Source organism: Psittacula echo (genome assembly GCF_963264785.1).
Source record: "Psittacula echo genome assembly, chromosome: 5".
Classification (NCBI taxonomy): Eukaryota; Metazoa; Chordata; class Aves; order Psittaciformes; family Psittacidae; genus Psittacula; species Psittacula echo.
The window spans coordinates 72390783-72413356 of NC_137739.1; the positions used below are offsets into that span (position 1 = coordinate 72390783).

Sequence of the window (22574 nt, forward strand, 5' to 3'; positions counted from 1 at the left end):
TACCTGTTTCATGTCAAACTACCACAGGGTGAAGTTTTAAGCTTATAGGAACAGGGGCAGAAGAGGCAGTTTTTCTGCTGCTATGACATTGGCAAACACTTACTGCGCAGGCTAAAAATTCTATGCCCACAGGATCCCGTTTCTGTCACTTTCATTTCTAATGGACACGGAGGAAACTAAAAACAGCCCCACAGGTAGAACAACAGGTGAGGATGTGCAGTTTGTGTCTGAAGTGTTCCTTTGGGAAGGGGAGACTGTTTCCTCTTTGCTGAGAGCAAAATGCATACTTACGGCTAAATCTCTTAACTTCTGCCACATTTAGATGTATTTAACCTTTAGGTATCAGCACCACTGCAGTGTCCACATGTATGTTGGACGTGTGTTGGACAGCAACAGCCAGGAGGAACTGAGGACTCTGCTTTTAAAAGATTTACCATCCCACTGCCACGCAGTTCAGCTGTCAGAGGGCAATACCTCTTGTAATTAATGGTAACTCACCCGTAGCTACAAGCTCGGTGATCTCGCTGCTGACAGCGTCCTCTGAGATATGTTTGGACATACCTCAGGCCACACATTATCCAGGTAAGAAAAATTCTTACTTCTATCATTGATAATAAAACAACAACAGCCCGTTTAGAAGTTGTTGACACTTTCCAACTACAGCAAAGAGTAAGCCTAAAGTGATGTTTTCAGTGTGACACTTGACAAAGATGGAAACAACTGTCTAGGGACAAAACTAAAGACTAATGAAATGACAAGGATCTGGTTCCTCCTCCTTCTTGGAAAGAGGAAGGTTCAATTTACATGCTGTTGTTTGTGGAACATGCTAAAGAGGCAGTAGCAAGTCTGCATGACAAAACGCAGTGACTTTAAATACAACACACATGCTTTTGTCTCCATGCCCTAATCCACAGAAGATGTGGCAGCGCTGCACCCTACAGATGGCTTGTTTGCAGTTTACATCCAGGTTTTTCTGCTTTTCCTTTCCCAAACAGCATGAGCCTTTGTGCCCAGAGAGGAGCTCACTTCTTGTGCCTGACCTGAGGCCAGGTGCTGCTGGACACATTAAGCACAGACCTGCTGTCATGGACCATGCTGTGGCCACCACCAGCCTGAGAACAGAGATGACGGGAAGCAGGGGATGACAAAATTACCTGTTAGAGAGGAAGCTGATGTTCAAGGAAAATGCCAAAAGCAGAAACTTTCCAAAAAGAACAGAAGCATTTGTGATCTGCAAATGGTCACCTCCCTAACACTTCATGGCACTAAACTGATTCCTATTGCTTTATGGTACACAACTGGGACAAAGGCAGTCTCCAGTACTTAATGTTTTTGGTAAAGGCATAAAAAAAGGGGTGAAAATCCTCTAGTCAAGATTTAAAATAAAACTCTTTAAAACTGGTTCTCCAAAGCCATGAAGTTGTCTCCTCTCATTACCTCTGTGTGATGAACATTGCAACCTGTAAAGCAAGTAGATGTTCATGAGCATTAAGTAAAGCTGATGCACATACCTCATTAGAAAACAGCAGTTCTCAGTGGTCACATGGGAGAACCATGGGGTGGGCTGTTGTCAGCGTGGTCCTAGACACTGAGTCCAGCACTTGTACTGCCTTGGTAATCCAAAGCGCAGCACATATGAGAGACAAGGCCAGGTTTGAAGATACTCTAAATTCCTGATAAATCAAATAAATGCTCTAGAATAAAGCGGAAACAGTTCAAGAACACACAAACAAAACAGCATGTTTAACAGGGGCACTTGGCTGCACGTACCTGTGATACAGAATAAGAGTCTGTAACTTGTGTTTCTGCCAAAATAAAGAATCTGAAGAGGGTTCCAGAAAATCATAATGTCAGTCGGGGTCATACTGTTGCAAAACACACTGGAACATGCAAACTGGACACACCGCCTGCGACAGCAGGGGCCAGGATGTTACACTGCACTGGAGCCTGATGCCACATTCCCGTGCACAAACAGGAATTCTGCACATTACTAAGTCTGTTCCTCCATCTGGTACCAACCGAGATCTCTGCTGGAACACGAGGGCCAGTTACCAGCAATGCTGTTCAAGCAGTTTGGGTACCAGATGGAGAGAACCAGAGGAAAGCAAGAAGAAAGGATCACAGCACACTCCAGTCCTTTCTCAATTAGTTTATTCAGTTTACAGAAGAGAAAGAATGAGGGTTGAAATACAGCTACCTTCAAATGAAAGACTGCTGCTGCAAAGAAAAAACGGTAATGAAATTTTCTGTGACCATACAGAAGACAAGTAGTAAGAGGCTTACAAAGAGGCAGGGAGGTTAAATTAGATTTAGGAAAAACCCAACTGCTGCAAGAACAGCAGCAAAGAAGTGGAGTGAACTACTTGACGAGTTCATGATACTCCTGGTATTGGAAGTTCTAAATCCAATTATACATTTCCCAGGAGTAGCTCCTTTTGAGCAGGAGCTTTCTAAAAGCCCTTCCAGATCAGCTTCCATGAGTCTGTTTCTAGATAGAGCTCATGGCCAAGCAAGGTGATTTTAGGTTACCAGTGCTTTCTTATTTACACTCCTGTACGCCAGACAATCACATTCTAAAAGCTGCTTAAACTAATGTTTGGTGTGGATTTCATCCTGTACCTCGGAGTGCTATACCATGGAGTTTGACAGGGGTTTCTTTACCACCTCTGAAGTCCACTTCACCATCTGCATGTTTTAATAATATCATTTATAGTTACTGATCTGAAGAGCAGCAAACAGCTGAGTACACAGTCCTGTGACAGATGTCACTTGATACAAAAACGTCTTAAAGGTGAGAAGTCATAAACATGCTCCAGATAATACAATGCTGGGTGTTCTAAACCAGTACTAATTCAGTTATGGAGCAGATTTGATTTATATTGATTCTACAGGTTAAAGACAGACAACGACCTACACCCCAGGCAGCACATGCAGCAGTAACTACGCTGTAACTACCGATCTACGGAGAAAACATTTACGTGCTAATGACTGGTTGTAACAAACAGGATAAATGAGCCACTGGAGAGATGACCCAGGCCTGTTTCAAGGAGCCCTGTAATGTTACAAACCAACTGCCAAATGATGTTTTAACCTGTGGTAAGGTTAAAAAAAACTAAATTACTTCTGGCACGGACAGCTGCATTTCCATCCTGCCCCCCACTATCAAATTCTCTCAGTGTTTGTGGAAGACTGGTTAGTGCTGTGGATGTAGGCTGCAAACAACATATACACCCACCCACACACCACACATATATATATAAAATATATGGATATTGGAAGAAGAGATAAAGTTAATGCATTTGGCCTTAAATTCCTTCCCTCCCCTAATTATACGTTTACTTCATCAGTAGGTCACACAGGTTAACACAGTGTGCATTCCGACACATTAATATATAAATTCTCTTTGCCCTCAAAAGAAGTACTTTGGTACAAATCGTCCTTCACAACTCACTTTGTACAGAGATAACTTACTGCAGCCAAGGAAGACCAGCTGAAGTCATATATTTTAACAAATGCTAAACTGAATTTGGTACAAAATGTCAAGAATAAAAACAAAATTCATATAAATAGTTGTATGTACACCTCGGTTACCAACTCTGTGGTTGATGGTACTACAATGAGCTGTAACCTGTCAGTGCAAGTCACCTGTCTTAAGAAGAAATAAAAATACACCAGAATGCACCAAAAATAGTTAATGATCAGAATTATGCTGCTCTTCTCCAAACTGAAGAAGAGAATTTCAGCATCTCCTGGCTCATCAGCCACACAGGCAATGGTGTCTCACATGTTCCAGCAGCCAGAAAACTATCCAGAATTCCCTGCCTGCCGAAGGTCCTGGCTAGCACCACTTCTGTGCAAATCATGCACACTGGCTTGGCACTGCCACCCAGCGTCACTGCGAGAGCAGTGTATAAATGTTACACAAACACTGGATTCCCAACATGCAGATGGCGAATACCAAATAGCAATTAAAAGAGAAAGTGCTACTGACATTCTAGAACAAAGGTAAATGCAGAAGTTCAGAGGAATACACGGGGTAGCCAAGAGGTGGGTCTGCAGCTTGCACAGTCAGGTTTCGAAGGAGAACAGGGTGTGCTTGGATGCTGTAGCGTTCTTCATCATCGTTAGTAGCATACAGCAGCTCCCAGGACAGATTTGCCCACTGACCTCTGACAGCTTCGTCATTAAGTTTTCCCACTTGTACTAACAGCTCCTGAAGCGTGAGGACTCGCCCAGTGTAAATTCCCTGTAAGAACAAACAGATCAAAACATTCAGCACTCTGTACATTCTCCAAGCATTTGGTTCCAGAGCACTGAATGAAGCTTTAGGGCTACATACTATGAATATCATCCCCTTAAAAATGGCAAAGTGTGTAAACCAGTCTCCTCGCTTCAGTTCTTCTGCCTAGAAAGATCATCAGGAAATACAGCTGCATCTGAAGAACAAAGTGGTGTGAACTTTCAACAGCAGTGATATGAACTCTTCTCCAGTACAAACTTGAACTTTCTTCGCCCAGCCTTCATGTTTTGGAACACACAAGAAAAAACCACAAAAGCAGTGGAAAAAAACCCCGAACTCTGACCTTGCTTACTAGTAATTTTTCTGCTTACCATGTTTGGGTCATGCCCAAGTGAAAAAAGGTATGGCTTTTCCTGAAGAACTGCTTGCTTCCACTCCAGATCCGATACCAGTCCAATGTACCAATCGTTCTCATATTCTTCCAGATAGTTAACCAGCTCTTTGAAGTTCTCAATCGGACCCAGGCTTGCTTTGTCAACCATCAGCTTAAAAGTGTATCTGGAAGGTACCAGAAGTCATACAGTAAGTAGCACAGCAAAAGACAGGAGGAAGAAAGCCTCTTCAGGCTACAGTGGGTGGAGAGGCACCATCGAATGTTACCAAGCAATAGCAACTTTGTCAGTTACTGCTTGTCAGCTGAGTCACTGGAACTTGGTAGGGGTATGCTGTTAGCTCACCCAGATGTAAAAGACATTAAGCTTAAACATCTTTCATTCACCTCAAATGCTGTTCCTGCTGCCTGATAATGGAAAGTGCCAAACATCTGACTCCATCACAATTTTCTTAGATTATGGGGAGAATGAAAATGGGTTGATTTTTCCCCACTTAACACAGCGGATTTCCAGTGCTGGAGGCAGCTTCTGCAGGGAAGGGAGGAAGGAAAGAATCTCCATATCCCTCTCTCCACTGCAAGAATGTATTTAAATAATAGGGTTTTAATATGAACTACTCTTAGTGAAAGAGTTATTTACTTTCACAGCACAAGACTCTCTATAATAATTTTTATAATCTGAGGGAATGTTTTCTTTTACCTGAATGCTTTTAACGCAAGTTGGAAGAGCTCTGGTTTGCCGGTAAGCCAGTCCAAACCAACAGACCATGGAATACCACCAGTGTATGCTCTGAACACATGGCTTGGGGCAGGCACGGTGTTATCCAGTCCAAACAGACCAAAACAACACGACAATACTCCATGAATGTATAAGTCTTTCAAAGCTTTATCTTTTATAAGGGCTTCAGGTAAATTGTAAGGCTTTTCTTTCAGATGAAAGAAGTCCAGCTGACTCAAAATGAAGTGGTACCATTCTTCTGGAAACCGCTGCCTCATTTCATTTACTTTGGAAGGTGGAACTGGGGCTGTTCTCCATTCTTCAGGGATGCTCAATAGCTCTGAGTAAGAGCAACTAAATTCAACCCGAGGTAAAACTTCTTGCTGTTTCCCTTTGTCTACAGCAGGAAGCCCGAGCACAACAGCCCTGTATAGTTTATCTTCTGGTGACATTTCCTGTGGGATGCCTTGGCCCTGTGTTTCTACAGATCCTGGAATAGACAGATGTACTTTTGGTATATCTCCCAACGGCCCAGCTTCTTTTCTGTCCTTTATTCTGCTGCCGGGTTCAAGATCAAAAATGTCACTATCATCAGTCCAGTCCTCAATTGTATCAACACTAAAGCTATCTTCTTCCTTCAGAGGCCGGGATCTTTCTACTGCACCTTTACGCTGGTTTTCTAAAAATGATCCTTTTTTGCTCTTGTTGGCACTGCCTGGGCTTTCCCATGTTTTTGATTTTTTATAACAATACTGAACAAGCATCCATACAAGCACCTTAATGAAATCATCTTTCAGATGCTTTAAATTCTCATGAGAGTCAATTATTCCGGATAACACATTTCTGGCATCAGAATACAGCCGCACGGGTAGAACAGTACAAGGAGTCAAAATGTGTCCAAAATGATGATTAGGAGAGAGAATCTTCGTGTGCTCCTGATGTTCAAAGGCCATTTCAAAAATTTCATCGACTCTGTGCGCTTCAGCTGCGTGACAGGATGTTTCCTGCAATTCTAACCCCTAAAGCATAAACAAAAACAATTTGGCTTTAGCCTTCACCAGTGCATATCCTTAAATGCTAGCAAGCTGGTTTCTTGCAGTGATTTTTTTCTGAAGAAGATAGTATTGTCAGTATTTCCACAATTGAACCTACAAATCTAACTAGAGATAATAGTAATAGCAAAGCATTCATTACAATAATAGACACAGCTCAGTATCTAAAAAAAAAGAAATCTTTGCCTCAAACAGATCTTATTAGCCAGCTTATTAAAGATAATGTGTTACAAACTAGATAATAACAGAATTCATATCTGCTAAGCACATATCTGTTGCAAGACTAGTTAGTATAGCAATAACTCACATCTTAAACAATCAACTTTAACATCAGGTTAATTAGTTACACTGCTCACGTTATACAGCAAAACATCTGTATGATTCAGAAACATTAATGTCAGCCCTCATCATGCAGTTACCTTAATGTTAACACCACAGTAAGTGAAGCCTTTTTCTAGCACCAATATCCACATCAGCCTATCCTGAAAGCGGCACAAATAATGTGATCCAGGTAGAGAGAGACCTAGATGAGGAAAAAAAAACAAACAAAAAAACTCAAACCCAATGGTATTATTGTGGTATTATACTGATGAAAACTTTTCTACAGGCCAACCAAAGAATTCAATTGCAAACACAAAATATTTCTGCATCAACACCAAAATGAGTTCAAACCAGCTAACTAGTACCCTGGAATCTTAAAGAAAGTAGCTGCAAAGCTCAATCTTGCAATTGCAGTGTATGTTTGAAGAAGTCATGGAAAACTGGGAACCCCTCCAAACTGCAGGACTACAGGATTCACACTGCACTGGAGTTAAGTCACCCCACCCTCAGTTCCCTTTGTAGAGATGACTTTAATGATTAAAGATCATCTTTGGTTGCATTTTCAACCGCACAGTTCCCACTGATGTCACCTAGAGATCTAAAATTCTTATGACCACCAAACGCATTAAAGAATCGTCATGGCACATGGGTGTCTTAACAGTCCTATTTGCTATGGAGCATGAAGTTTATTTGTTATGGAAGAAATAAAAATGCAGCTCAAAGGGATTTGTTACCTACGCTACCAGTTCCTAAACTGACTTGTCTGTATTCTAGAATGATTAGAAAATATCCCTTAGGATGTGAAATCCAGAGTGTAAATCATTCTTTTCAAGTGTCAGCTTACCAGCGACACAATGTAACACCCATTTTATGAATACATAAATAGAGGCAAAGCAAGAGCAGCTGCTAATCTTTAAAGATGTGTGAATTAGCAGCATACACACTGAACACTAACAGTAGATACAGTAGAAATCACCTGTAGTCTTTCTGAAATACCTCTGTGTGTGGGAATAAATGTGATGCCACTGTATTGTTTGACATCAAAAGTACAGCCACACAAAATAAATGGGAATTTGACATCAAGTCCTGAACAATTTCAGATCACACAAAGTAATTAGTACTCAAGCCCCCACACAACCTCGCTCTCACTGTAAAAATCAAATAACACATGTCAAAAAAAGGTACTTTTTTTCTCTTCTACCTATTTCAGTAGAAGTGCAATGCCGAACTTCCTAGCAACCGGTGGTTATACTGCATTTCTTAAGTTATCCCTACTGTTAGCTTCTCCAAAACAATGGTGCTGTTTTTAAGCACTCCATTTGCTGCCAGTTTATGACCTATTTCTGCTGTCTCTCTTATCCAAATGACCACTCAATTGCACAGAGAATTTTAGATTTAGAATGTTGTAAGATGAAATCAGTGAAACCAACCATTAAGCTGTAGTTAAAATTTAAGTAACCTTTTCTATCCCACTGAGCTAATGAAGTGCATTTTCTTGCTAAGATTTTGCAAAGATTTTAATTATTTTCTTGCTAGCTGTTAAAGCTACTAAAACTCCTTTACACAGAAAAAAGGATGGTTTTAGACACACACAAAGTGGTACCTCTTCATTTTGAGCTCATCTGAGAACACACATTTTTTCTTGCTTGAAGACATTAATCCACAGATTTTTCTCATTAAAGAGAAGACTCTCACCCCCTCTAGACTACTGTTTTAAATTATTTAATCTGGGGCATGCATGCCACCACAGTCATGACGGCTGTGGTGTCACGATGGGGATATATATTAAAAAGATGTATATATTGAAAATATGTATAGACGTAACAGATATATAACATATATATATAAAAACCATACCTAGGTTTCTATATGCAGCAAACTGAAGTGTCTCTCTTCTTTAGAGAAGAGCTTCTTAGCTTTATTTTTTAATACCTTTCTCTACACCTGCAGTCTTCAGAAAAATGTCGTTAAGGTTCATTTCCACTGCCTTCAAGTATTAATCCATTTTTCTAGTCATAGGCCATTTTCCAAGAGGCTTATGTAGATATTTACCCCTTGTCTAAGAATCAGAATCCCAGAATACCAGGTTGGAACGGATCTCAAAGATCATCTGGTCCAACCTTTCTGGGCAAAGCATGAACTAGACTAGATTGTCCAGCCACATTCCCAGCCAAACCTTAAAATGTCCAGTGTTGGGGAATCCACCACTTCCCTGAGGAGATGATTCCAATGGCTGATTGTTCTCATTGTGAAAATTTTCCCTCTAATGTCAGATCAAATCTCTCTGGGAGTAACTTTACACCTGGGAATGTCCATTACACCTTGTCTTTTCCATGTGACTCCTCATAAAAAGGGAGTCTCCATCTTCTTTGTAGCCACCCTTTAAACAGTGAAACATGGTGATAACGTCTCCCCTGAGCCTTCTTTTCTTTAGGCTGAACATCCTGGTTCTTTGGTCAAGAGAATTTGATTTATTCCCTCCAATTAGGTGGGATGAATGCATACTATTCTTTTTTATTCTGTATAAAACAATTAGGATTGATACCGTTTCATCACCATTTAATTTCTCTGTATTTCAATGATAAACTAGAGGGGTTTGTTTTTTTTTTTTAAAGAATGTAACAAATGGAGATATGAGAAGGATGAAAGTACTCACTTTCTCCTCAACTGAACAATCTCTGAACATCAGCTTTAACCTGTGCTGTGAAACATGGTTTAAAAAAGATGATACGAATCTCCTGGTCTCCAGTAAAATTGTTTCCTAAAACATTTAGCTCCATTCCTTCGCAGTGTTGCTAGTGTACCTACCTAGGCTACCAGCCGCTAGTGCAGACTGCAGAGCAACTGCCAGACTTGGAACCATCTGCTGGTAGTACACGGTATCGGAGCAAACACACGCTGTAGTGCCCGCAGGTCCTGGCCAGCTTCGGACAGGCCTGGGAAATCCGATCAAAAACACTGGTAGTGTGAAGAGCGGCAGCAGGGGAGAAGAAAGGAGCGCGGAGATGGCAATGAAGGTCAGCAGGATTGGGAAGAAAACAACATTGAGTGTGATTAAGGTGGCAGTAGATTTACGGCGTTGTTTTTTCTCTGTCCACGATGTCAAAAGAATAGCAATGGCAAACTGCAACTTTGAGACAAACTGGAGCAGTCGATCCCGTAGGATGCCAACCTGCAAGATACATATAACAAGAACGTTTATTTGTATCCTGTATCATAATGTATTCAGCACCGCCAAAGCTGCCTTATCAACACTAATTTTAAAAAAATGAAGCATGATTATCACTGACTGGTGTTAAGAGTTTACGGTACAGTTTTTTAGCTTCTATTTGCTAGGTTCTGGACTCTAATTCTCTTATAGGGGAGGGCAAGGAAACAAAGGCTGTAAGTGACAACTATCAGCTCAAATTTACATTATGACAATTACCAGCAAGAGTCTGATTCCTGTATCAAGGCTCCTGTTCCACCAGAGGTCTGGATTAAACACCAACATTTGTGCTACTGACACAACCACTATGTCCATTAGGGCATTTTCTGTATTCTGCCAGACCTAAATAGAGATACATTAGACATACATTTAAAAATGTATTTATCTATCTCTGCTTTCATGACCTGGAATATTTCTTCCAAGTCACCTTAATACTTAAATCACATACAAGAGAATTTCTTAGGCTAATGTATTTAAAATTCAAATTACCATCCTAAATATTCTTGTGAATCCAATGCAAACAGACACAGAATGGAGATTTTGTAGCGAGCGGTCTAGTGCCAGGAATGCTATCATAGCAAATGGAGACACTGTAATTAAAATAAAACAATCATTGATTTCCTTTCAAATCCATAATTAAAGAATACAGAGGTAAGCAGTCTTATTTCAGAATGGAAATCTTAGCATAAAAAGAGGACTCTTCCCTCCATTATTACAAACTCCTCTTTGTATTACGCTTTGAGGCTATCAAACAGTGTATTTGTGCTAATGACCTGAGATGGCAAACATTTATATTGATGCTTAGTTGTTACTTGCTATTACTTTTTTGTTGTTGTTTCCCCAAGAGAATGGGATGACTTAACAAGTGAAAAACAACCACCATGGGAACAGCACTCATCAATCCACTTCCCCAAACTGGTCCTTCTTTATGAAATTAAATAATTCAGACCAAACCTTGGTTCCCCAAAAGTAGATACATTTGTCCCTAACCTACCAGAAAGACGACTGTTCTTTTTACTAGTAAATTGTAAGAACCAAGTCTTCAGTCACCTTGAAGATTCTCAGCTGTTTCCAAGTGGCTTTTAAAAAGATCTACAAGAGCCATTTTTTCAAAAGTGAGTACTGATGTTATTTATAACTAAAACTCTTTAAAAGGCCTTGGTTTCTGAGCTGGACTTTTTAAAAGCTCAACTTTTTCGGCTTACCCTTAAAAAAAGGCATAAATAACATCACTGACCACTTTTAAATATTCTGATCCAGTAATTTCGACCTCAAAGCACAATTGAGCAAAACATCAACAAATATTTCCATCTATTTGTTTTTTTCTCACATCATTCATCGAATCTTGCACATACAGTAATTCTAGCGTTGTTTCAATCTTCCTACAAGCATTATCTAACAAACAACAGACAGTGCGTATTCCTACCTAGTGTTAGCAAAATCCTCCTGACAACACCAACTTTCATTAGCCTTCTTTGCTTCTCCATGAACACAGTCACAGTCCTGACATCCTTTGGATAATAGGGGTTTCGGAAGACTCCAAACAAGTACACTCTCTGAATCTCTCTAAGAATCCACATAATTATAAGTAATATGATCAGAATGTAACTTGCTATCGCCTGAGGACTGCCTTTGGAAAATGATGAAAAGCCTGCAAACTGATGCAGCAGGCTAGCTTCTATGAGAGCAAAAGTCAATACAGTCAAATAAAAAATAAATTCCCTCCACCCAAATTGTATTCTAAGACCTCTGTGCATATTTTTAGAGTTGCTGGAGGCTAAATGGCTGACCATGGTGTGTTTGAAGGCAAAACCAATCTCGCTTAGGTTAAGACTCAGTATGAACCCAAATCCAGTCATGAAGAGGATCACACCGAGAGTGCTGGGAATGAAATACGATGCTATTGCTGTTCCAGCAGAAATGAGAAACATTACTAATAACCTGTGAAGGAGAAAATAAAAAAGATTTGCTTGAAAAGAAAAAGGTTATGAACAATATTGATATATTTTACAATTATATAAACAACATTTACTTTGTGTTACTTGACATAGGTGAACCTCCTAGTCCAAACGCCAACAGTTGTTCCATTCCCCATAGAAAAAGTGCATCAAGCGGGGGCAGAATTCCCATTGCCCATAAGAATGGCAGAAAGAGAAATACAATGTGTAAAATCTGGTTTGTCTGTTCTAGAATGGGTGCGTTGACAGCAAACCTGGATAAAAGAATCAAATAGAAGAGTATTTGACTTCTGTGAAAGAAATACAACCGATGTGTGGGAAGACTTTTTAAGTACTACAGCAAATCCAGAAGTATAAACAGTGCATATTCAATCTACAAAACCTCAATTATTATCTTTTACAAGCAAAAATAAGGACATACATTTATGCTTGGGGCAGTAATATGCCAATTAGAACACCAGAACACAGGCTAATTTTTCATTCAAAAGATCTGAAGCCTTCCCTTAACTCATCTGCATAACCTGACGTAAGTATCGTAATTGTTTTGATACTGTTGTGATAATACACTCAAGAAATACTTGTACAAAAAGGCTTTCGGAATTAGAATTTCAGAATTACAAAAGCGAAACTTTATGCAAGTCCAAGACCCAAGAGGTAAGCCTTAACGCTGAAAGAACTGGCATGTTGCCTGTACCTCAAGGGATAAACGCTCTTTAGGAATATAAAATGTTATTTTCTGCATAAAAGTATTAAAATATTCCTGTAAAAATACAAAGATCAGTATTAGAAATCTGCATAAATTCTAAGTCATACATAGTTCACCAGCTAGCTAATTAAGTTAAAGGTAAGATATTTGGTTCCTGTCTACTTCTTAATAAATAAATAAGCAAGCTTCAAAGGAATTTTGTTATGAATTTAAATAATGTCTGAATCTTCTCCTCAGGAAATTAGAAGAATTTGGGGTCCAAGGCCACAAGTAGCCAAGGCTACTCAAGACTATGGTCTGAGGCAACTAGGGTAAAACCATTAACAAAGACATCTCCAAATGCAAGACAAGTAAAACCAAACATTTGGGTTTTTTTTTTACACACATTTGAAGTACCTCAACCATAAAGTATGCGTATGACAAAGTGATATAAATATCACCTGACAGGGAGAAGGAACGCATAGAGTAAATCTAAAAGCATTTTGCTTCAAGAGATTCTACAAAAACTTAATCTAAGACACTCATCTGAGAAGTGGAAATATAAAAGTCTCCTATTTGCAGACTGTCATAGTTCTTGTGTATTACAAAAGCATTTAAAAATCCAAGTTCAAAATCCATATAACAAGATACAGCAATATTCACATTTGCTTATCCATTCATTGAAACCAAATTCACACTCCTTTTTGTCTGTAGCGTAAAAGCCTCTGCAATCACTTTGCAGAGATTAAATTAGAAAGTATCCCAGGATGAAATCTGGATAAAAACCCAGTAGTCCTGAAGTTTGCAGTGTTCAGATCTATGATTCCAGGTCAGCAACATGTTTTTTCAAAACACATGCTTTAAAAGGATGTTGATGCAAGTGCTCTGGTACAAAAATACTGAAACTGACACAGTATAAGATAATTTTAGTTGTTCCCTACTTAGAAACTGCTCTAACCACTCTTCTTAATTTACATGGAATGCTATAAAAATTTAAGAACCACTTTTCATGCACAGTGTAATGCCTCAATTTTTACCATATACTCTCCTTGCTTCTGTCTCTGGAGTTCCTACAGTTGATGAAAATACCAAAATAAATTTTCCTCAGAAGAATTTAATTTTTCTCACCAAAATTACATTGAATACCCATTACTTTAATTAGCTAAATGCTGCATTAGGTTTACCTGTGTGCAAGATCCACTGCAATAAAGACAAAAATGTAGAAAGGTCTCATCAGAGCAGTGATTTCGTAAGTGTCCAGTGCTTGGAAAGTAGCTGTTTCAGTAGCTGTATTTATGATTAATGAATACTCTCCTATACATATAGTGAGCCATCCAAATACAAAGATCATAACAGTTCCCCCAATGTTGCTATACAGCAAAGTTATTCTGTTTGGCAGCAAATACCAAGTTCCCAACCCACACAATACCCCTGCCAGAAGGGAATGAAATACGGTGTTGATTATATACTTCTTGCCAGGAATAATAAATTTTACTGTCTCTGAACCTATACAGCTGGAAAATTCAAACTCATCTTCATCTGTTAGGGTATTCTGAATTTGCATTCTTTCTACTGTCACTGTTTTCTGCTTTGCATATAGATTTGTCATCTGAAGAATAAGTGCAGTAACAAACATCAGTCCTCCTGAGAGTGCTGCGGTATAGTAGTCTTTCATAATGCCTAATTGGTACAAAAGTGTTCCTACTCCTCCCAAAACCCATGGTATCAAGAAAAGAATAATCTGATTCACATATATGTAAGGAGGGGCACAATAGCCTAATTTAAACCGAGGACCTCCCAGCACAGTCTGTGGAAAGCGCTTCAAGAAGAACTCCTGTTTGTAATCATTCAGCAGAGGTACATCTGGACCCATTCTTATTACTCAGGAATGCCGAATAAATATCATTTTTCCTGTAAGAGAACAGAAGGAAAAAGAAGGAAACATTACTGAATCTGGAAGTCAGAACTTACCCAGGGAATTATTTTGTGCTATCTTCATTTACCAAGTTATAGTGGAATTCTGACATGCTAGTGTTAAGACATCATCCTAAAGCACCCATAGAATCTGCTACAATACAACTACAAAACAAACACTGAAACTGGAAAAAGACTCTATTTTGAAATATGAACATATGCTTTAATCTGAAATTTCAGGCAACAAATAAAGCATATAATCTGGTTTTGGGAGATGATAAAACAAACTCATTTCCACACCACAAGACCTTCCTAAAAATGAAATTTTCTTCCATCTGGTCTGGTTTTAATCATATCTTGCCATAGACCTCTAGTTCCAATCAATTCTGGTAAGGATCACCATATACAAACAGAAGAATCAGTGACTTCAGTAAACAGCCATGAGAGTGTGTCCTGGGTTCAGCCATGAGTGGCAGGGTGTGGGGGACTGTATGGGCAAATATCTAGTCCTCTGGGCCCCTCCAGTCGTTTGGAAGTGTCGGAGATGGAAGGCAGCCATATGGAGTCCCCGACGACAAGTTGCAGAAACTGCTGAAGGAAAGGGTGAATCGAGTCAGTCTGCTGAGGTGAAAGCCATCCAGCTGGCCCTGGACATTGCTGAACGAGAAAAGTGGCCAGTACTTTATATTGACTCATGGATGGTGGCAAATGCCCTGTGGGGGTGGTTGCAGCAATGGAAGCAGAGCAACTGGCAACGCAGAGGTAAACCCATCTGGGCTGCTGCACTGTGGCAAGATATCGCTGCCCGGGTGCAGAACCTGGTGGTGAAAGTACACCATGTAGATGCTCATGTACCCAAGAGTCAGGCCACTGAGGAACACCAGACCAACCAACAAACGGATAAAGCTGCTAAGATTGAAGTGGCTCAGATGGACTTAGATTGGCAACATAAGGGTGAACTATTTTTGGCCCGGTGGGCCCATGACACTTCAGGCCATCAGGGCAGAGATGTGGCATACAGACGGGCTCATGATCAAGGGGTAGACTTAACAATGGACACTATTGCCCAGGTTATTCATGAGTGTGAACCATGTGCCGCAATTAAACAAGCCAAACGGTTAAAGCCTTTTTGGTATGGAGGACGATGGCCGAAGTACAAATATGGAGAGGCCTGGCAGATTGATTACATCACACTCCCACCAACCCGCCAAGGCAAGCGCCATGTGCTCACCATGGTGGAAGCAATCACCGGATGGCTGGAAACATACGCTGTGCCCCATGCCACTGCCTGGAACACTGTCCTGGGCCTTGAGAAACAGATTTTGTGGCGACACGGCACCCCAGAGAGAACTGAGTCAGACAATGGGACTCATTTCCAGAACAGCCTTACAGACACCTGGGCCAAAGAGCATGGCATTGAGTGGGTATATCACATCCCCTACCATGCACCAGCCTCTGGGAAAATCGAACGGTACAATGGGCTGTTAAAAACTACACTGAGAGCAACGGGTGGTGGGACTTTCAAACACTGGGATATGCATTTACCAAAAGCCACCTGGTTGGTCAACACCAGAGGATCTGCCAACAGGGCTGGCACAGCCCAGTCAGAACTTTTACATATTGTAGAGGGGGACAAAGTTCCTGTGGTGCACATGAAGAATTTGCTGGGGAAGACAGTCTGGGTTATTCCTGGTTCAGGTAAAGGCAAACCCACTGGTGGGATTACTTTTGCTCAGGGACCTGGATATGCTTGGTGGGTAATGCGGGAAGATGGGGAAGTCTGATGTATACCTCAAGGGGATTTGATTTTAGGGGAAAACAGCCAATGAACTCAATTGTATGCTGTTCCCTGCTATGTAATGCTTTTATAGCCCATCAACTAGATGTCTTCAGGTCACCAGCGACTGGCTCTGACTTCCTTCCAACCATCATCCCATCAAAGAATGAACTTTGATGAAACCAGACGAGTTCTGTGGTATCATCAGCAGGCAACAACTCAGTACTGCACCCAGCCTCTCCTGCTCTGAAAGACTGTTACAAGAGATGGAGCCCGACATCACGGACCGGATGAACTCAGCAGCTTTATTTGGAAGGGGTTGGTCCATGCACTAAGGAATGCTCTGTGTGGATGTGTGTGTGGATGTGTGTATATATATATATATATATATATTTATATGAGACAAGAGTGATGGTATAGTGAAAAATGTGAGATCTGAACATGATGTGAATGGTATGGAATAAGGGGTGGATACTGTCCTGGGTTCAGCAGTAGCAGTCATTTTTCTCCTTCTTGGTAGCTGATGCAGTGCTGTGTTTTTGACTTTCAGTCAAGGAACAGCGCTGATAACATCAACGTTTTTAGTTGTTGCTTAATGTTTACTCTGACCAAGGACTTTGTGAGTCTCATGCTCTGCCAGGGAAGAGGGGAAGCTGGGAGGAAGTAGAGACAGGATACCTGACCCAAACTAGCCAAAGAGGTATTCCATACCACAGCACATCATGCCCACTACATAAACTGGGGGCAGTTACCCGGAAGGGCCAGAGCACTGCTCGGGTCGGGCTGGGTATTGGTCAACGGGTGGTGAGTGGTTGTATTCTCTTCCCTTGTTATTTCCCTTATCATTATTATTATTGGTGGTAGCAGTAGTGGTTTGTGTTATACCTTAGTTACTGGACTGTTCTTATCTCAACCCGTGGGAGTTACATTCTTTCGATTCTCCTCTCCATCCCTCCAGGAGAGGGGGAAGGAAGGGGGGGAAGTGAGTGAGCAGCTGCATGGTTCTGGGTTGCCAGCTGGGCTTAAACCACAACAGAGTACAAGAATACAGCTACATTGAGGTCCCTCTAAAATGCAAAACCTTATGAAATAAACTAAAAAAAAAAAAAAAACAAAACCCCAAAATATTAGTAGAAACATTAAAAACCGTTTTCCACATCAGCATTTTTACTGTCCCACTCACACAGCCTAGCTGCAGAACAGGATCTCACTGTACTAAGTACTATACAAAATGTAAAATAAACAGATTACTTTCCATTTCCTAAAACATATAAAATAAAAAAATAAACACAGTACTTGTGAGTTTTGGCAGAATTGGCATATATTCTTCTATACGTCAATGGACAAAGCTGAAAAAAGGAAAAAAAAAAAAAAATGATACCTGTAGCTATTTACAGTGAATCATCAAATAGAAAGCAGATACGAATACTCATTTAGAGGACCAGGCAATGTAGAAATAATGAATATACATGGCAACTATGATATTCAAATATAATTTTATTCTTCTAGTCATGAAAGGACGAATCCATGAATGACAGGTAGAAATACTCAAGCTAAGAAACAGGGTGAAAAAACAGCACAAAAATGCAGTGCTAAAGCACTCTAATAATAATTCTAAAAAAAAGGATTGGTTGGGATGCAGTAGGAGACATCCAAGTACTGAAATTCTGACTTTCTTCTACTGCTCCTGTATAATCTAATGAACATGTACTAGATGTAATTGCTGAGGTGTTAAAAATGAAACATGCAGCTGCCATGGGGCTTCGAAACTACTGTAATCCCTTCTTTCTACAATACTAATTGCATTTAGGTGCTCCCAAGAACAACTTGGTCCTTACATTTAAGCAGGTATCAGTCACTTGACTGAAGGTAGGGACTGGTCATCATGGGACTAAGTTAAAAACCAGCACAAGTAAGAGATTAAGGGCCATTCATATGCATTATCACGACTGGAAATTTGCATTCAGGGTCCACTAAGTCAATCCACTCCACAACGAAAGCAGGGCCCCACAGCCTATGTAACGTCTCTCCTTGCAGGCTGTGAGTTTTCTATTTTCATTTTGGAATTCCCTTCCATTTTGGAATTTTTACACATAGTATAATGAACATGGAATATTGAAAAAATTGAAGGGTTTTGGTCATACTATTAAAAGCCACTGAAAGTTTCCTAAGAGAAAGAGAAGGCAGCTCAGTCTTAATGGAAAAGACACATGTTGACAATGGAGAGAGGAATTCATCACAGTCATCTCAGGAATTTGAAAATGTAACTGGGACACACCCAACTAAAACCAAATTTCAAATGCAATTACAAAAAACAAACCCAGAACAATTCAGCCAATCTTGTTTAGAAAAAGAAACACTGTTTAGACGGGTACATTAGGCATGAAAATATGTTGCTGCAAAAGTTACATGCAGTAGAAGATCTGTATGTGTGCAAATGCTAGAAGCCAAGTTTTAAAAGAAACAGACTCAGTAGGTGCATAGTTTTTCTTGAAAAACAGTTTTCTGGCAGCTTTGTTTTTCTGCTCTAGGAAGGACTATTTTGGTTTCAAGTTCTAGTCTGCATTTGCGTTTGTCAATTTATATTGCTAACAAAAAGTTAACAAAACATTCCCCTTACGGTTTCTGTGTAAACAATAGACATTTTTGTGTGAGACACAAAAAGCTACGCACATAAACAATATAGTTCTTCTTGGCTATGTTCCAAAGCAAGCCATAAAAAGAACTGCATTTATTTATAAATGAAAATCCCAAGACTGAAGTTCACAAACTATGGAAACGATATCCTCGACTATCCTGGCTTCTAAATAGTCAGGTAGCACATTAGGACGTCAGAAGCACTCCTGAGTGTCTCACTGTTTCTATGCAAAGCCGTAGCAACAAGATGCACTTGGTGAACATTTACAGGACCTGGCTTCAATACGCATTCCTAACATCCAGGCCTGGCCTGACTTTGACAACTTGCCTGGTTACCCAAACAATCCTCACAACAGTTTGTCATCACCAGCAGGGATCTGTGTGAGATACTATTGTGACAATGACAGCAAAAGGACTTCATACCGTAACCTAATTTAACAAGTTCCCCCTTGCAATATCTTCTGTATGTCCTCATCACAAAACGAAACAAAGCTAATCTTGCTCAAATTCATGCAGAAATTCACATGAGGGCATGAATTTTTGTCTAAACAAACACCATCCCTCACATCCACTGCTGGTGGATTAGCTCGATGCAGTTTGGTTTTATTTCAAGCTGATTACAAAACACATGTACAGCTCTCAGCCATCTAAGCTGCTGAAGCACATAAGGCTTAAAAATACATACCTCGGTGGTCTTCAGGTCTTTTCATGCAACACTAACAACAGTTATAAACCACCTGCTAGCATGGGAGGGAGGAATGCCAGCGTGGGAGGCACGCAGAAGCCCTGTCCAGACAAACTCTGGTGCACTCCATGCCCACCTGCATGCCAGACGCGCACCTCTACTCCATGGTTGAAGTTCAGAGGTCCTGCAGGCCGGCTCCCAACCCAGAAGCCAGACGGAGCAGGCTGAGGCCTCTCCTCATGGCACCGATGCCATCCCCCAGGTATGTAAAGTTTTAGGCCATCACGCTCCATCCAGTTCTAGGATTAGCATACCACAACCACCTTTGGGAAGGGCGGCAGATCATCTCCTTCCCGAGACACCTTTGCACCTTGCTAGAGGGGCTCCCACCACAGCCACTGCGCTTCCCACCCAGGAAATCAAAGTAATCAATCAAGCGCCGAAGCACAGCCTCTGCTACTGTCAACTCCGGAGGGTAAAGCAGGCCGCCACCGGGCCCGCCGAGGCACGTCCGGCGGGCATCGGCAGACGGGACAGGCTGCCTCCCCCGACCGGCCCCCGGCTGTCCTCGCATCGCCACCTCCCCACTGCGGGGAGGCCCTGCCAACTCTGCCTGCTCCAGGGAAGGGCCCTGCTGCGCCCCGTTTCCTGCCGTTCCGGGCAGAAGCAAGTGCCTGCCCATTGCGGCGACCGGTCGGGGCCACCGAGAGGCAGCCGCGGTAAAGAGCCTCTACAAGACGGGCACCTACCTCTGGCCCGGGCTTGGAGCAGGTCAGGGGCTTTGCGGGGCGGGGGTAGATGAGCAACAAGGCTGAGCCTGCGGAGGGAGGAAGGATGACGGAACGCTTCCCCCCCACCCTGCGGCTGTCCTGAGGGAGTATGAATGGCACAGGCCACAGCCGGGCGCTCCTCCTCCACGGCCGTGCCCCCTCCGCGGCGGCGCTGCTGTTGCTGCTGGGGACGGCAGGGTGTGCAAATGAGGAGGAGGCGGTGGCTAACAGCGGCAGTGAGGTCCGGTATTGCCGCGGCCGCCTTCTCCCGGCACCGCCCCCCCTTCCCTCGTTTCGGCAAGGGCCGCCATTTTGCCCGCCTGAGGCAGCTGGCGGCAGCGAGGCGCGGCGGGGGTGTGCGGTGCCTGCGGGAAATGGCCCCGGCTGGCGGGGTGCTGGGAGCCCTCCGGGCGTCTCCTTGGTGGAGTCGGTGCAGGAGCTGCGAGCGGCGGCCAGGACGAGGGCTGGCCGCCTTCTCTTCACTCACCCTCACGGCAGCCTGGTGCCCGAACTCGGCGGCCCCGCTCCGCCCTGCCCGCGCTTCCCTCAGGAGTGCGGGTTTTCACAGCTCGGTTTTCCAAACGTAACCGTCGTCTTTCGGTTGTAAAATGAGGTGTGAGGCATTTTTCTCTCTCTGGCCTGCCAGCAGGTCCTCGAGGTGAAAATAAGGGAAGGGTGAATAAAATGCCTCTGTCTGCAGAGGTGCCAGCCGGACCTTGTGATTCTGGGCCTCCTCTGTCCATTGGTCCGTGTTTCCCGTTCCAGCAGGGCTGCTCTTCGGGTTTGATCCCTTTTCAGCTGATAAATTTCTCACCCAAACGTCTTTGGTTTCTTCAGGTTTCCCAGTATCCGTCTGAGACGTGGAATGGATGTGTCAGTGGCTGTTGTTTTCATCACCTCTTAGGTCATTTTCATAGGCTTCCCACATTAACAAAAGCGCAAAACCAACCAAATCAGCCTGTTTCTTTAACTATTACAACATTCAACATTAATATGCAACATTCTAATGTATTAAAGCGTTTAGCACAAATACTCAATCCATAGCATTCTGATATGATACTAAAATAGTCCTTGAATGTTAATGGTCTTTCTGTGTTTATATGTAGCTAATCCAAGATGAGAATGATGGTTCTAGCCACAGGAAGGGGAAAGTGCATTCTCAGTGTTTTCTTCTAGGTTAAATAAACAAGCATTCACTGGCAAATTGGAATGTAAATCCAAATACTGCAATACTGCTTACCACTTCAAATTGCTCCCATTAAACATTGAGAATATTTAACAGACTGAGCATGCTTAATATAATTCATGTCTAATAATACTAAAAGGTATAACTCACTATATTCATTAGAACACCAGGGTGTGCATGTCTACCTTAATATCTGTGTTACATCAATCACCATATAAATTCTTACAAACAGTTATATTCATTTTAATGTGAATCCCTAATTTAACACACAGGCCTATGCTTAGAATTGATGCAACACAGATAATAACCCTAATGAATACAGCCATAAAAATGTATATAGTGATTCACTGAAATCAATTCTTACTGGAAGCATCATAGCCTTTCTATAAGTCCGTTAATGTTTATTCTTCAGAAATAATAAAAAGGCAGTTAGATTGAGGTATCCAGGGGAAACACTACCAAAGAAAAATGCGTATTTACTTTTACTGAATTTCTTTTAAATGAAGCTCATTGGGGGAGCCTCCTGGAAGACAAATAACAAACATCTTAAAAAAACCCAAACATGATTTTTTGTTTTTGTTTTTGTTTTTTGTTTGTTTGTTTTTTTTTTTTTTTTTGTTAAGTATTCTTGAGTTAAGATTTACTCACCCTGTCCTTCAAATGTATCCGTTGCAATCCTATTAAATTTAAGAGTTTATATGTCTCAGATATTCCAAGGTAAATAGCATATCTCTACAATTCAGTAATGGTCAGTAGCAGGTGTGTACTTTTTGATTGAGAAGTTTGATCTTGTCCAAATTTACCAAGTCAGTTACAGTTTTGTAAAGATGATGATTCTTTTCTGGAATAGGTAAATCTAAATGACAATGCCAGGGGGGAAAGCATACAGGAGATTTATTTGTTTCCAAGCTCTGCCACTTGTATTTCAAAACGCAGAGGAGGCTTTTTACCTGTCCTCTTTTCCTGTGATTTCGCTTTTGCTCAAAATAATAAATCTGAATTTCAGTCAGTGCAAACTCCGAGCTATTTACT

The 22574-nt window shown here is 41.4% G+C and overlaps 1 protein-coding gene across 1 annotated transcript; it reads right to left on the reverse strand.

Annotated features, from left to right (window-relative positions):
- Nucleotides 1–3456: 3456 nt before the first annotated feature.
- Nucleotides 3457–20448, reverse strand: PCNX4 (pecanex 4). The gene is made up of 11 exons (XM_080618781.1): nucleotides 20336–20448; nucleotides 13758–14484; nucleotides 11963–12142; nucleotides 11357–11871; nucleotides 10420–10520; nucleotides 10150–10272; nucleotides 9531–9894; nucleotides 6821–6924; nucleotides 5332–6368; nucleotides 4612–4798; nucleotides 3457–4246 (listed from the first exon to the last, which is right to left on the reverse strand). The coding sequence occupies exons 2-11, from the start codon at nucleotides 14444–14446 to the stop codon at nucleotides 3995–3997; spliced, it is 3552 nt and encodes a 1183-aa protein (XP_080474907.1). The 5' UTR covers nucleotides 14447–14484; nucleotides 20336–20448; the 3' UTR covers nucleotides 3457–3994.
- Between the last annotated feature and the right edge of the window lie 2126 nt (nucleotides 20449–22574).

What these genes read in the sequence shown, in the direction of transcription:
- PCNX4 (XM_080618781.1), bottom strand. Translation starts at nt 14,446, where the DNA reads ATGGGTCCAGATGTACCTCTGCTGAATGATTACAAACAGGAGTTCTTC. An exon ending in TCACAAGAATATTTAGGATG is followed by an intron (nt 10,273 to 10,419) that starts GTAATTTGAATT and finishes ATCTCTATTTAG; the next exon opens with GTCTGGCAGAATACAGAAAA. An exon ending in CTTGCGTTAAAAGCATTCAG is followed by an intron (nt 4,799 to 5,331) that starts GTAAAAGAAAAC and finishes GGTACCTTCCAG; the next exon opens with ATACACTTTTAAGCTGATGG.